General features: G+C 42.6%; 3 protein-coding genes across 4 annotated transcripts in view; 2 read left to right on the top strand and 1 right to left on the bottom strand.

Annotated features, from left to right (window-relative positions):
* Window positions 1-751: 751 nt before the first annotated feature.
* NOPCHAP1 (NOP protein chaperone 1) lies at window positions 752-7,754 on the bottom strand. Its single transcript, XM_072146449.1, has 4 exons — window positions 7,521-7,754; window positions 5,577-5,663; window positions 3,862-3,995; window positions 752-1,562 (listed from the first exon to the last, which is right to left on the bottom strand). Exons 1-4 carry the CDS (start codon window positions 7,594-7,596, stop codon window positions 1,398-1,400), a joined length of 462 nt encoding a protein of 153 aa, XP_072002550.1. The 5' UTR covers window positions 7,597-7,754; the 3' UTR covers window positions 752-1,397.
* A 214-nt stretch (window positions 7,755-7,968) lies between these two features.
* The window catches only part of SLC41A2 (solute carrier family 41 member 2), a 66,303-nt gene continuing 58,180 nt past the window's right edge, over window positions 7,969-16,091 (top strand). The window contains exon 1 of the mRNA XM_072146447.1: window positions 7,969-8,188. The gene's annotated coding sequence lies outside the window, so the exon portion shown is untranslated. The remainder of the gene's footprint in view (window positions 8,189-16,091) is intronic.
* LOC140126692 (uncharacterized) lies at window positions 12,520-15,731 on the top strand. Of its 2 annotated transcripts, XM_072146444.1 has the most exons (3): window positions 12,520-14,394; window positions 14,519-14,640; window positions 14,969-15,137. In XM_072146444.1, the coding sequence occupies exons 1-3, from the start codon at window positions 12,520-12,522 to the stop codon at window positions 15,006-15,008; spliced, it is 2,037 nt and encodes a 678-aa protein (XP_072002545.1). In that variant the 3' UTR covers window positions 15,009-15,137. The 2 variants fall into 2 exon arrangements, with proteins under 2 accessions (XP_072002545.1, XP_072002544.1); XM_072146443.1 differs by having other exon boundaries at window positions 14,519-15,731.

Here is a 16,091-nt window from a genome sequence, read left to right as displayed (position 1 = left end):
GTGTCCACCTTTGTATCATGTTGTTAAGTGTTTGAAGACTTCAGTCCCATTTGAGTAAAAAAATCGTATATTTTATTGGAGTTTACTCTTGAGCCGGATCTCTGCGTGCTGTGCTCCTCTGAAGCTGGTGTAATCCGAGCCCGAGCCAATCTTCTTATTAGTCCACTGCATCCCAGGGAAGCTGACAACGTGCTTTTGTCCTATGGTGATCTTACCACACTGTGACTGGGTGCCGTAGACCTCTATTGTGGTCGTGATCTTGTGCGGCCCAGATCACTGCCACAATTACAATCTTGTCCATGGGGCCTTATCCAGAAACAAATCCTGCAATTTGACGTTGGCACCTTTTAAGCATTCAATGATAAATAAAAACGGCATATGCACTCTATACGTAATTTGTATTAATATTGCTTGTTCACATGCTGGCAAGGAAGCAAAGAATAGCCCAGTATTTGTGTGGCACTTGTGAGCCAGTTTATTCACTACATATTGCACCCTGCCAGTTAAATGTGATGTAAGGCATGTAAACACTAGTAAATATGCCCCAATATTTTTTAAATGTAAAATTTTTATTATAGGAATCATGTACTATGCGACAACAGATCTGTCACTTACACTTCCAAATATTACAAAATAAAACATTCTTATCACCTTTGCCCACCAGCAGGATTATTCACTTGTTCTGTAGTTCTTTTTATATCGAAAGGTTAAAAAAAAAAAGTGTAATGACAAAGTTCTACAGAAAAACAGATGGTGGTGGAAAAATAACATTTAATAAGCATAAACTGATGGTGCAGCTTGTTACAATTGAAAATAAAACAGTCAGCACTTTCTGACATTCTACATAAGGTTATTTCCAACAGCTCTGCCTCTAGAAAACATTTTCTGTAAGTCTGAAAGCTTGTGCTTTTATAAAAAGCATACAGTCATCTCATAGTGAAATGAGAGTAATATTAGAAAGAAGTGGAACAGTCACCTATCAACAAAAATGACAAATCTATAGCTATACTAGGTAGATTTATACAATATTTACTGTACGATAGGACCACACAAAATCTATATCAAATTACAGTACATCAAACTGGCAGCGTACGGTTTTCCTCTCTATTTACCCGTAACCAAACCGCCATATATACATGATGCACCATGTGTCATGGATTCACTGGCCTATTCTGTAGAGGCCTATTAATCTTAGAATTCCAGACAACGAATGCTCAAATGAAATGATCGTATACATTTTTTCAGAAAATTATACAAACCCATAAAACAGTCTTAAGGAACCAGTATCAGAGAATTTCACAACAAAACACCAACTTTTCAGGCAGCATTGGTTTGGAGTATATTGAGGTCTCAACGAAAACCAGTGTAGATCTCATGGATGGGAAGATTCATGTGCATCAATTGCCTGGAACCAATTCCTCTATCTTGCCTTTCTTTCCTTTCTGTCTCAGTCGGAGGTTATGTTCCGTCACTTCATCAGAATCGGAGTCAGAGCTTTCACCTGAGCTATCAGAGTCTTCCTCACTTGATTCTGAGCTGCTCAGTTCAACTAAGGCGACATTCTAAAAGAGAACAAATTTTACATTTACATATGAAGTGTTATACACAAAAGTAAACAAAGACATCTTAGAGATTAGATGTCTGGTTCTAGTATTTAACACAGCAATACAATTGTCAGTGGACTGAAGTGGTCAAAACTCAATTAATAAAGCCTGTCACCAAGTATAAAATACTGAATGACAGACCTCATTTGATGTGCCCCTGTTCAATGTCATACTGCTCTTTTTGTAAATCCATCCACCCATTCAAAGGATACACTCCAAAGGAGTTTACAGGTTAATTATGTCATATAATCCAGGTGGCGGTGACCTTTAATTCAGTTGTCTGTATGAAAAAGGTCACCACCCCCTTGGATAGTATAAAAACATTTCCACATAAACCTCCAAGGTCCACATCTTTTGAAAACAAGGCCAGATTTTAAAGAAAACTAACACCAAACTCAGAGACGCAGAACCAATTAAACGTGCTCTTTAAGTTTCTTATTCCACAGTCACATAGTACCCAGCCTATAGACTATGAGATGACTGCAGGCACCTTGCAACTAAAAAAACAATATTAAGAATAAATAACTGAACTGATAGGGCATTTACAACTTACTATCCATGTAAAAAAAAAAAAAAAAACCTGTAATGATTGCTCATTCTCCTTTCCTGGAGGAAGACCAGTAAGCACAAAAATTTGTACACCGCTCAAAAAAATAAAGGGAACACTAAAATACCAAATCTAGATCTCAGTGAATAAAATATTACCCTTTGGAGGTATGATACTCAATATCAAAGTGGAAAATCAAATTTTAGGATTATCCAACTTCAATTGAAATGCCTCAAGACAAGGAGATGAGGCTTAAAGGGGTATTCTCATTTAGGCAAATTAATGCTATTTTTTGCATAATGAAAAATTAGAAATATATATAATTATATATACTCAATATACTTTCTGTATCAATTACTCACAGTCTTCTAGATATCTGCTTTCTGTCATTCTATAGAAGCTTCTATGTTTACTTCCAGTGGATAGAAATCTGACCATGGTCACACAGGTGCACTGCTCGTTATTATCACAGAGAGTAATCAGAGCTGTGTGGTATAACGAGCCATGCACCTGTGTGACCATGGTCAGATTTCTGTCCACTGGAAGTAAACAGAAGCTGTCTATAGAATGACAGCAATCAGAGATCTAGAAAACTGTGAGGAATTGAAACAAAGTATATTGGGAATTTTCATTATACAAACAGTAAATAAAGGGAACAATGTCTCTACAATCTCTACAATGTCTGGGCATGATCCTACTGAGGCGACTGTTGATCTCCTGAAGAATCTCTTCCTAGACCTGATTATAGCTTCAGTCAACACTGTGGTGAAATGTGACGTTGGTGGATGGTATAAAACAGGATGCTCTATATGTGCTCAATTGGATTCAGGTCTGGGGAGCAGGGCAGTCCAGCCAATGGCATCAATGCATTCATCATGCAAGAACTGCTGACACTACAACCTCCTAAGGTATGGCATTGTCATGCATCAGAAGGAACCCAGGGCCAACTGCACCAGCATATGGCCTTTAAAATGGGTCAGCGGATCAAATCCAGGTACCTAATGAACGTTAGGGTACCTCTGGATAGCACATGGAGGGCAGTGCAGCCCTTCAAATAAATGCCTCTCCACACCATTACTGACCCACTGCCAAACTGCTCATGCATAATGTTCTCCATAGATTTTCCAGTCAAATGCTCAGTGGGAACCTTCTCTCATCCATGAAAAACACAGGTGTTGGCCCTCATACCACCCTCACTGAATGCATGTCTGACAGCTTGAGCAGACAAGGATATTAGTGGCCTGCAGGAGGTCATTTTTCAGGGCTCTTACAATGCTCCTCTCCGCATAAAGGAGGGTTATTGACCTCTTACAGCCCCCTCCATGTCTCCTGGTATCAGCTTTTTGCCACTGCTCGTGGCTTGTTGCTGAATGAGCCGCACTACCTGAAAAACCTCTATATGTTGCAACATCACCTCATGCTACCTCTAGGGGAGAGAGATATGTCAAAATGCAAGAGACCAAAAAACAGCCAAAAAGGATGAAAACAAAAAAAGAACTGGTCTGCGGTCACCACCTACAGAACCACTCCTTAATAGGGGTTGTCTGGCTATAATTTCTACATGATGTTTGTTCCATGTGCACAACAGCAGGAGAAATTGATTCTCAACTGGACAATTTAATTTCACAGAAACTGTGATCGAATTGGAGTTATATTGCGTTGTTTCCCCTTTAGTTTTTTGAGCCACTGAGTTTTGTGGTTTGCACTTACCATTTCTATCACATTTTCTGCATCCTCAACATTTTCTATGTCAAATTTGCCCTCTGAAAAGGACTGAATTTCTCTCTGGAGGTTGTCATTGGCTTGGGCCATTTGAGGCAGGAAATTCTGTACTCTATCAAGGACTGAAAAGATAAGGTAAAAGAATAATGAATGACTTTATTATAATTTTAAGTGGAATTTGGACATAGACTGTTTGATTGTAAAAACAGGAATCATATAAAAGAATACATCAAAATTCTGGGGTCTGACTCCTGGAACATCCACTAGCCAGAACACAGATGGGAAAATCGCAAATCTCTTTGCTTGTTAAATGGACTTAGTCAACAATCTCTAAAGCTGGTGTATTTGCTAGTTATTGGATTACATATTATTGAAGTCTCTAATACAGCCTCTGACACTGCATAAACCAATAATGGGCAAAATACACTCACCGGCCACTTTATTAGGTACACCATGCTAGTAACGGGTTGGACCCCATTTTGCCTTCAGAACTGCCTCAATTCTTCGTGGCATAGATTCAACAAGGTGCTGGAAGCATTCCTCAGATTTTGATCCATATTTACATGATGGCATCACACAGTTGGCGCAGATTTGTCGGCTGCACATCCATGATGCGAATCTCCCGTTCCACCACATCCCAAAGAAGCTCTATTGGATTGAGATCTGGTGACTGTGGAGGCCATTTGAGTACAGTAAACTCATTGTCATGTTCAAGAAACCAGTCTGAGATGATTCCAGCTTTATGACATGGCGCATTATCCTGCTGAAAGTAGCCATCAGATGTTGGGTACATTGTGGTCATAAAGGGATGGACATGGTCAGCAACAATACTCAGGTAGGCTGTGGCGTTGCAACGATGCTCAATTGGTACCAAGGGGCCCAAAGAGTGCCAAGAAAATATTCCTCGCAACATGACACCACCAGCCTGAACCGTTGATACAAGGCAGGATGGATCCATGCTTTCATGTTGTTGATGCCAAATTCTGACCCTACCATCCAAATGTCGCAGCAGAAATCGAGACTCATCAGACCAGGCAACGTTTTTCCAATCTTCTACTGTCCAATTTCGATGAGCTTGTGCAAATTGTAGCCTCAGTTTCCTGTTCTTAGCTGAAAGGAGTGGCACCCGGTGTGGTCTTCTGCTGCTGTAGCCCATCTGCCTCAAAGTTCGACGTACTGTGCGTTCAGAGATGCTCTTCTGCCTACCTTGGTTGTAACGGGTGGCGATTTGAGTTACTGTTGCCTTTCTATCAGCTCGAACCAGTCTGCCCATTCTCCTCTGACCTCTGGCATCAACAAAGCATTTCCGCCCACGGAACTGCCGCTCACTGGATGTTTTTTCTTTTTCGGACCATTCTCTGTAAACCCTAGAGATGGTTGTGCATGAAAATCCCAGTAGATCAGCAGTTTCTGAAATACTCAGACCGGCCCTTCTGGCACCAACAACCATGCCACGTTCAAAGGCACTCAAATCACCTTTCTTCCCCATACTGATGCTCGGTTTGAACTGCCGGAGATTGTTTTGACCATGTCTACATGCCTAAATGCACTGAGTTGCCGCCATGTGATTGGCTGATTAGAAATTAAGTGTTAACGAGCAGTTGGACAGGTGTACCTAATAAAGTGGCCGGTGAGTGTATATACATATATTTTTATCGTATAAGAAAAGCATAATATAAAAGACAAAGTAAAAAAATACTTACTGCTACTTCTTGGCATTCTAACTATTGGAGGACAGGATCCAGATTTCTTGCTCTGCTTCGAATTTATAAGCAACGTTTTGTACAGACCTACAGTGACACAAGAAGCACAATGACAACATAAATACTAGAAATCAGACAGCACTTCCCAGTTCATAGTATGCGTGAGGTGCATGTGACCTGTTGATCCTGCTTCACCAAATCTAAGTAAAGTAACATTTTTTAACCACCCAGTATAGATGCAACTAGTCAACTCAAAAGGGAAGATGTATCAATCTGTCTACATCAAGTAATGCTGTAATTTGCACCCGAAATGCAGTGCACAAAATTCAGTCTGTTCACCAGAAAATTCAATGTTCTGGAGCTTCAAACTAGACCAACTAATAGGAGGTGCAAAGTATGACCAGTCTTATACTGCGCCAGATTAATCATCCAGCAAACACAGCTATCAAATCTGGCAATGCAGAAGATTGTCATGTTGTACTCTTCACTGGTCTAAAGTACGACACATCAATATATCTCCCACAAAGAGTCTTTCTCAAGCTTTGACACTTTTTCATGCTTTGTATGCAAGAAAACTGTTGCATGAAGCATGATAGATCTATCACTACACGCTGAACTACAGCTCAGGTAAGAAATGTATAACTTTTCCGTTAAGTTTTTATGAGACAAATGGTGATGTGTTGAGTTTTATTTGATGATGGTCATTGTGCTTGGCCATGTTAGGCTTGCATGCGGTTACTTGGCTAACGGAAAGCAATGTCATGGAGTTCTGGGCGCAAATCTTAATTCCAAAGAATGTTTTGTAGTTACTAAGTCAGGAGTATTTTAAGGAATTGTGCCAACTTCTCATGTTATCCCCTATCCACAGTATAAGGCATAATAAGCTGCTCAGCGAGGGTCCCTCTGTAACAAAATAGTACTAAACTGAGCAACTGGACAAATGCTTGACCTGCCCCTTCATCAATTAATGAGGACTGGACTTCCATTCTCCAAATTACTGGGGGTCCCAGTATCCAACCATTAGCTTGTTATCCTTGATGCTGTGGATGGGTGATAACTTGTAGACTTGATAAAATCCTTTATAACACAGAATATTCCTTCGCCATTACCAACCGAACTCGATGTAAAAACATCAAATCCAGTGCTTATGACATCAATCTCGATAGCCCCAGAGAGACGTGCTCAGCTTATCTGGTGACAACTATAGGTATCGCTTATTCAATATGTTCTGGGCAGTCTGTTTCCCTAGAACAGAAGCAGCACCATCATGTAGCTGGAATAGTCAGCAGTTATACCAGGAAACCAGTATATTAGCATAATAAAACATCTGCCAGGAAACATGGCCCTGCTATTACCCCACACACTTTTAAAAAAAGAGCCTATGTTGGTGTACATGGGGTTTGAATGGTAAAATGTGAATATGTATTCTCAGGTGTAGGATTCAGGATGCACACCATAGCCTTGTACCTAATCCCTGCAGTCATGTACCTGCAAGAGAGGGGTGATATGCTGCTGGAAGGGAGCTCAGCTTATCAAGAATCACAGAAGAACAGCGAGTGCAGCTCTGAAGCAGAACATGTGATGAAGTATACAGGCAGGTTACGTACAAGATGGGTTCTGTAGATTTGTTCCCAAGTTGAATTTGTATGCAAGTCTGAACTGTATACTTTATACCTGTAACTCCAGCCACATTTTGTTGGTCTCTGACAATTGGATTTTAAAGATGTTGGGTTATCATAAGAACCAGGAGTACCAATAAAACTTCATTACAGACACCTGTGATAACTGTTATAGCTGGTTAGTGTATCCTCGGGCTAAAGTACCGTAAATTACTAACATCCAGAGGGCCGTTTGTAACCAGAGGGCCGTTTGTAACTAGGGGTCGTCTGTAAGTCAGGTGTTCTTAAATAGAGGCCCGTCTGTACTGGAAGTGCAGCCACTCACCACCTCCCGAGGAGCCCACACCCAGCAGCTCTCCTGACCGCACAGTCTCCGCTCTCTGCCCCTCAGCCGCCTCCATGTCGTCCCGTGCAGGTCCCTGGAAGGAAGCATGTGGAGGGCAGGAAGCAGGCAGCACGATGATGACGTCATCTCACAGCCCGCCTCTTCTCCTCCATGATGGTTATGGGCAGAAAGTAACCTCATAATAACACTAGTATCCACAAGACTGTATAGTACCATGCTACATATACACTATACGCTCATGGTTACTTTACTCCTCCCGCAGTACGAGGGAAATTACAAGTCATGGAGGACTTCTGCTGGACATTACATGAACTTCACGATCTGAGAATCATAGGCGATCTCCTGACTCCTGTATGTAGGCAGTTACACAGTATACAATGCTGCGATAAATCTCCATTGTGATTCACTGCTGTTAGTAGAGGAAAGGATTTCTTGTTGCCCCTGATGACGTGTCACAAGTCCCGCCCATACGCGTGGATCCTGTCATCTAGAAGCGGTCCGGGACGTCACTACACCTAACCACGCCCATTGCCCGTACGCTTGCGTAGCGGTGAGCCGTCAGTTCGGTTGTGTGGTCACCGGAGGAGAGGCATGACCCGGGGGGGAAGCGGCAGCATGGATCGCGAGGAAGCCGGGTCATGTGTCAGGTATACAGCTGCTGTGTGTGATGATGCCACTGTATGATCAGATAGACTTACCTGCACATATGCCAGCTCTGTTATATAAGGATGGTGCTGGCAGCTGCCCTTGTGCCCAGTTGTGATGATTACATTGGTGATGTTAGTTTTGTATATGGTGATGAATTCCCTGCAGTACTGCCTCTTATTACTGTTATGGAGACCACAGTCTCTGTAATAAGATGGGATCAAGGATCTCGTCCCAGGATGTTTATGTTGTCTTCAGTAAGGGACAGTGATCCTGCCAGGCTGTGGCTTGCAGCATTGCAGGTAAATAGGATGCAGTTCATCCGGTTCAGGAATTAGGGTGAACAATAGTTGTGTACCCTAAGGCAAACGTGTGCATTTCACGAGCCGACAACTGATCCTTGGTCTGTTGTTTGCAGTCCTAGTGTCATTGTCATGTGAAGTCCGCTCATGGCGATGACAGTAGAAAATGTGCAATATTTAGAGGGCTGGAACCACTGGGCTCCTGCCTGGCCTCGTTTCCAATACTCATACAGCACACCAAAAAGTACAGCAGAGAAGCAAGGAAGAATTAGGTGAGCTTTAAAGGAATCGGAATAATTCATATACTAATTGGGTCCTTAAAATATAAGCTTATATGTAATTAGTTGTTGTTTAAAATTTTGCTCCCTTAGCAGTAAAATGCTGCTGAGATACACTGTAATAAAGAGCCCTTTAATCAGTCCATTGATTTTCTCCATGCGGAGCAAACAGTGATGTGGCCGCTGGTCACATCTCCAGATCACATGTCCTGCACCTGCCTGGGCAGGTCATGTGACCACCTCTATGCTTGGCTGTAGTAGGTTGGTTGCAGAGCATCCAGTATGACCAGTGTTTTGGTGAGATGTCATCTCAGTGAGGTAATGTCAGTTACACATCATTACTATGGTAACAGAGCAGGAGAGTCTGTTAGATCATCACTGGGAGCCGAGGTAGGAGGAGTTGCTGAGAACTAAAGGATCATGGGACTTGTAGTTTCCAGTGGCGGTCAATTTGGTGATAACTCCACCTACTTTAGAGAGGTCATATTTTGTAAATCATAAAATCAAACTACTGAAGATCCATTTCATAACTACTGACATTGAGTTTTGTTATATTCATTTATATTATCAGATGTTCATATTCCTGTAATATCCTTTTAATTACAAAGTATATAACTTTATTAAATCACCAACAGACACACACAAACTTTTTTTAAAAAAAAAAAAAAAATTTAAAAAAAGGGAGCACAAGGGACCTGGCCCATGTATTTGTACTAAACTAGCTTGTTAACAATGTTTTTCAACAATGCCCTCCTCCCCCCATGTTCCTAAATAAAAGTACAATGCACAAAGGAAAAATTTACATAGGTTTCCATGGTGCCAGTAGATGCATACATTGGAGAAGACTTTGACAGTCATTCAGACAATACTGATAGACACCAGTGATAAATCTCCCCTATAGGATATATATATATATATATATATATATATATATATATATATATATATAATAGATATAGATATATGAGAGAGGAAAAATAGAGCCCCAAAGGTTGGTAACAATACACAATCATTTCTACAAATAGACAGCGTGTGATTGAGTAAATACACAAGATTTATATAAACAACCTGAGCCTCTATTATTCCCTCAGTATATTTATTTATGTCAAATGAACATTATACTTTACCAAGTAATGTTAACATGTGATTAAAGGGGTATTCCCATCTGGGCATTTACATTTAATTTAATTCATTTGCCATATGTAAACATTTCTTCAATTGGATGTTATTTAAAAAAATGTTCCTGTGTGAAGATGATTTCTCATAAATGTAGCCATGTTGTCCCTTAGAAACCAGATAGCTTCCTCGGATACAACCACCTCACATTTTGGCAGCAATGGCCAGACATGCGCTATAGAGTCCTGCCTGACCACCTGGATTTAGCAATCATTACCATAGGACGGATGTGGGACATGCAGTAACTCCCGGACATTTCATATACTAAACCTTTTGTTTCCATAGCGTCCCCCATGACGGCCCCAACTGGAGGATGACCCTTGACCTCTGTAGGGACAGGAAGCAGAGAGGTTAAATACCCCACCCCGGCATCCGTACACCAGTGGCTTCCTGTCCCTACACAGGGCAGGGAGTAGAGAGAAGTCTCTCCTCATCCCCAGTAGTTGGGACGGTGAGGGGGGACCAGAGTGGCGCAGGGAATTGTCCCTTACCCTAAGGCAGTCTCGGCCTCGATCGGACTTCGGTCCTTTCCTCTGCCACAAGACAGAGATGCCTTCCTCTCCGGCTCTGCCCGCGGCTCTGCGCAGCTAAGGACACCCGGAGCGTGTCCATCGCGAAAGTCACGTGAACCGGCCGCCGTCCGACTCTGGTGACGACTTCCGCCGGAGATGACGGGACCGGATGTGACGTCACGATGGCGCGACCCGGAAGCAGGAGCGTGGAGCGGTAAGCTTAAAAAAGCAGGTATTCACGTTGATCTGAGGTCTAATAGTCGCACTCTGGTCCTGACGAGAGTAGTCGCTAAGATCGGACGCTATTCTGAGCATTTTCCAGCCAATAAGGTCGGTTATCATGCTGTATGGTTGCCTAGTTGTGTCATATGTATTATATACAATTCAGGTCTATATAGACATGTGTATATCTTTCTTAGGGGCTTGTGCTGTGTAAACCCTCATTTCAAGATACCTCAGGTACTCCTTTGTTATATTCCACTTGGTTAAATGTCACAGGCTATCTCACATTTCTATAAATGTTTGGGCTTGCTGATATCAGTGGTCCCACAATTGGGAATATGGAGACACATGGCATGGAGGCTTCGAGTTTGGACCTCATATCCTTGAACCCTGTAAGTAGGGTCAATTTGGGATAGGGTGGTGGGTCACCCACATGTCCCTATATTATCACATGAGGTGTCCGGTTAAGGACTAATTACTTCTCCTTCTCCTTGGTAGGAGCCCAGGGAAAAGGAGAAGGATAAAGGGAGAACTAAAGATCAGTCCGGCACAAAGAAAACCACTTCCAGAAAGTGTAATATGTGCTTAGAGAAACTCCCTACGGACTATAAAAAGCCGGTCTGTAAAATCTGCGTGGATAATCTACTCAGAGAAGAGAGAACCTCATTTGTGGATGAAATGCGTAGTTTTATCAGGGAAGAAGTTAAAACATCTATAACATCATCCATAACAGCTCTCATACCTCAGGAGCCTCCACATAAAAAACAAAGAGTTATAGAATCCATGTCGGATTATACATCAGACTCAGAAGGGACCAAGGAATCTATGGATATGGAGCCAGGTCCCTCGAATTCAGCAAGTAAAATGGAGTCGAGATATTTGTTAGGATCCGAAGATCTGGAACCCTTACTAAAAGCTATGAGGGATACCCTCAAAATTGAGGAAATAGAAGAGACCAAATCTATTCAGGATGAATTATTCGGACTTCTTAAAGTTAAGAAAAGGCGAGTGTTTCCCATAAATGACACTCTTAAGGAACTAATACTAGAAGAATGGAGAGAACCGGAGAACAAAATCTCCATATCTAGAGAATTTAAAAATCGTCTCTCTTTTGATGAAACAGAAGCCAAAATTTGGAACGCTACCCCTAAAGTACACATCCAGGTCACAAAAATGACCAAGAAGACGGACCTCCCGTTTGAGGATGCAATCCAGTTAAGAGATCCCCTAGATAGAAAGGCGGATAGCCTTCTAAAGAAGACATGGGAGTGTGCCATGTTGAATCTAAAATCAAATATTGCCACAACATCTATGGCGCGGACTCTTTCATTGGATTACCGAATTGGAAGGTCATGTTAGAGACGGTACTCCTAGGGAGATGCTATTGAGTACATTTTCAACGTTGAGAGCAGCCACAGCCTTCATCGCGGATGCCTCAGCGGAAGGAGTTAGAATAAGTGCCAAGGAAGGGGCACTATCGAATTCAGTTAGAAGATCACTTTGGCTTCGCCAGTGGACTGGTGATTTCAGATCGAAGTCAAAGTTATGTGGTATTCCTTTTGAAGGGGAATACCTATTCGGTTCTGAACTTGACACGCTTCTGGAAAAAGCGGCGGACAGGAAGAAAGGGTTTCCGGAATCCAGAAGTAACCAAAGAAAGCAACCCTTTCGAGACTCTAAGGACAGAAAACAGCCCTTTAGAGGGAAAGGCAAACAGGGCAGATGGAGCTACCCTAAAGGAGGGAGAGGAAGGGGCTTCCTTCTCAGTGCCAGCAACTCGGCCCCAGCGTTCAGAAAACAATGACGCCAGGGTGGGGGGAAGACTATTGAAGTTCCACTTCCAATGGACTCAGATAACATCAAATCCCTGGATACTAAGTATTCTTCGAGAAGGTTACCAGCTAGAACTAACCTCTCTTCCCCCCAGAAAATTTGTTTTGACAGAGCAGCCCTCAGAAAACCTCTCAAACTCACTGTGGTCAGAGATACAAAAACTCATTCAGTTGGATGTCATCATCCCAATACCTCAGACACAATTAAAAGAGGGACACTACTCTCCCCTCTTCTTGATAAAAAAACCGAATGGCTCTTTCAGGATGATTTGCAACCTGAAGAATCTGAACAGGTACATACGGTATCGGAAGTTCAAGATGGAAACAGTGAGCTCGGCAGCCGTTCTGATCCAACCAGGAGCATCTATGTGTACGATAGATCTGAGAGATGCGTATTACCATGTGCCAATACATCAAAAATCTCAAAAGTTCCTCAGATTCGCAGTATGATCACCTTGGGGAGAAGAGGTCCACTATCAGTACAAGGCGCTGCCTTTTGGGATTTCTTCGGCCCCCAGGACATTCACAAAAATCATGATCGAGGTGATAGCTTTCCTGAGGCAGAAAGGGATTCTAGTCATCCCCTACCTGGACGATCTGTTACTGGTGGCCGGTTCGAAACAAGAGCTTATACACCACCGAGATTTCACAATGAGGATCCTACAGCAGTTAGGATGGATAATAAACCTGGAAAAGTCCAAACTAAACTCAAGTACAGAAGTTGTGTTTCTAGGAACATTATTGGATTCGATCCAGCAGATGTCCTCTTACCACCAGAGAAAGCAACAAGACTAATGCAACATGCTATAATGTTTCAAAAAAGAAGTCATTGCACGATAAGGGAAGCCATGAGGATACTGGGCCTTATGACATCTTCCATACAAAGTGTACAGTGGAGCCAAAGTCACACCAGAGTCCTTCAAAGTTGGATATTGGCCTCCTGGGACAAAGATCCCCAACATCTAAATCAAAAGATCCAGATTCCGGAAGCGGTCAAGCAATCCCTGGAGTGGTGGATAGATACTTCCAACCTGGGAAGAGGGATATCATGGCATCCCTGGCCAGTGTTAAATATCCGGACGGACGCAAGTCAGTCAGGATGGGGAGCGGACATAGCAGGCCTTCCCGTTCAGGGTCTATGGCCGTCCTCAATCAGATCCCGTTCCTCGAACTTCCGAGAACTAAGAGCTGTTCTAGAGACTTTAAGAGCAAGTGCTCAAAGCCTGAGGGGAAAGCATGTAAGAATTTATTCAGACAACACCACCACGGTGGCTTATCTCCGTCATCAGGGGGGTACCAGGAACCCCGATCTCCTCAGTCTTTCGGACAAGATATTCATCTGGGCAGAAACCAACATCCGCTCCCTCTCAGCCACCCATCTAAAGGGAGAAATGAATCAAATAGCGGACTATCTCAGTCGTCAGACGATAGACCACAACGAGTGGTGTCTAAACGAGAAAATCTTTTCAAGTCTCACACAAAAATGGGGACAACCAGTAACAGATCTTTTTGCTACCAGCAAAAATACAAAAGTTCCTCATTTCTTCTCTCTGGATCCAAATACTCCGGTTTGCCAAAGGGATGCCTTCAGCCAGTCCTGGAGCGGACCTCCTAATGTATGCCTTTCCTCCTATACCTCTCATAGCGAGAGTGATTCAGAAGATCAGAGAAGACCTAGCAAAGGTTATACTCATTGTTCCCTGGTGGCCAAAGAGGAACTGGTTTCCGTGGCTAGGGAAGATGGCATTGGAAGAACCTGTCATGCTGGAACCTCTAAACAATCTTCTGTTCCAGGGTCCAGTTTACCATCCAGATCCACAGGCTCTCCGGCTCTCGGCATGGATCCTGAAAGGAGATTGCTGATATCCAGGGGACTATCAAACAAGGTAATTTCCACACTCAAAGCGAGCCGCAAACCAGTTACCCACAAAATCTATGCCAGGATATGGGGAAGATTTGTCTTTTTGTGGCAGGACTCCTCCTAACCAATTGTCCCCTAATGTCTCACAGGTGCTAGACTTCCTGCAAGCAGGGTTTGACAAGGGCCTTAAGACGAATTCCTTAAAAGTCCAAATTTCAGCCCTCAGTGCCTTTTTCGACACTCCATTAGCCGAAAATAGATGGATCCAAAGGTTTGTCAAAGCTACGGCTAGACTAAGACCTCATATAAAACAGAATATCTCCAATTGGGATCTTTCATTAGTACTGGATTATCTCACAAAAATACCGTTTGAACCTCTAGAGACGGTTAGACTTAGAGAGTTAACGCTAAAACTTACCTTTCTCATAGCCATAACAACAGCTAGGCGTTTGGGTGAGATCCAAAGTTTGTCTATTAAAGAACCATATCTTAAAATATGTGAAGATAAGATTGTACTAATGTTAGATAAAGCCTTTACTCCTAAAGTAGCTTCATCGTTTCATCGTAACCAAGAGATTATTCTACCTTCCTTCTGTCAGAATCCAAAACATGCCAAAGAACAGGAATGGCATACGCTAGATGTCAGAAGATACCTTCTACATTATCTCGAAGTTACCAAATCTTGGAGAAAAGACAACAATATTCTCCTACAATTTAAAGGAAAGAGCAAGGGCAGAAAAGCTTCAAAGGCATCCATCGCCAGGTGGATAAGAACAGTCATCAAAGAAGCTTATGATGCCAACAACCTGGACATTTCAGGGACTATTAGGGCCCACTCGACCCGAGGAGTGGCAGCCTCCTGGGCGGAAAAACGGGGCGCCTCATTAGAGGACATATGTAGAGCAGCTACCTGGTCTACTCACCTAACTTTTGCCAAACACTATAGGCTAGATGTTCAAAGTACTAGAGACCAGTCCTTCGGAAGGAAGGTCTTACAAGCTGTTGTCCCACCCTAATTATTTATCTGGTACATCTCCAGTTGGGGCCGTCATGGGGGACGCTATGGAAAAGGAGAATTATTCTCACCGTTAATTCGGTTTCCATTAGTCCACCATGACGGCCCATATATATTTCCCACCCTGTAATTTAAAAAAAAAAAAAAAAAGTTAAAATTGCCTATTTGTTCTGTGTGCATTGATAACATACAATAAATGGGTTGCATCCAAGGCCGGTGTAGTTATTTGGTAGCCACTGGTGTACGGATGCCGGGGTGGGGTATTTAACCTCTCTGCTTCCTGTCCCTACAGAGGTCAAGGGTCATCCTCCAGTTGGGGCCGTCATGGTGGACTAATGGAAACCAAATTAACGGTGAGAATAATTCTCCTTTTCTTTGTGCAATCACTGCAGCGGTGGTGGTCGTATCCAAGGACACGGTTTTGTTTCTAAGGCACCATATCACTACATTTATGATAAATTATCTTCACATGGGTAGATTTTTTTAATAACATCTAATTGAAGAAATGTTATAAATATGGCAGATTAATGAAGCTAAATGTGAATGCCCAGACGAGAATACCCCTTTAAGGCTGAAGCCTTTTGAATGCGTCAAAACACGATGCAACGCATTGCGTGAATGCGCCCTCAGGGGAATGTTGGTGGTGGGAGTTGTAGGGGTTAAATCTAGATGACCGTAGAAAAGACTTCCTGACACGGGCAGGACTT

The sequence above is a fragment of the Engystomops pustulosus genome, chromosome 4 (genome assembly GCF_040894005.1).
Source record: "Engystomops pustulosus chromosome 4, aEngPut4.maternal, whole genome shotgun sequence".
Taxonomy (NCBI): Eukaryota; Metazoa; Chordata; class Amphibia; order Anura; family Leptodactylidae; genus Engystomops; species Engystomops pustulosus.
This window is presented reverse-complemented; position numbering and strand designations above follow the sequence as displayed.

Bases quoted from the DNA above. Each gene is read 5' to 3' on its own strand.
- LOC140126692 (XM_072146443.1), top strand. From the start codon at position 12,520: ATGGACTCAGATAACATCAAATCCCTGGATACTAAGTATTCTTCGAGA. The intron at 14,395-14,518 runs GTAATTTCCACA...AATGTCTCACAG, and splicing joins CCAGGGGACTATCAAACAAG to GTGCTAGACTTCCTGCAAGC.
- NOPCHAP1 (XM_072146449.1), bottom strand. From the start codon at position 7,596: ATGGAGGCGGCTGAGGGGCAGAGAGCGGAGACTGTGCGGTCAGGAGAG. The intron at 5,664-7,520 runs GTGAGTGGCTGC...GTGTCACTGTAG, and splicing joins TGTGGGCTCCTCGGGAGGTG to GTCTGTACAAAACGTTGCTT. The intron at 1,563-3,861 runs GTAAGTGCAAAC...GTTCTCTTTTAG, and splicing joins CAGAAAATGTGATAGAAATG to AATGTCGCCTTAGTTGAACT.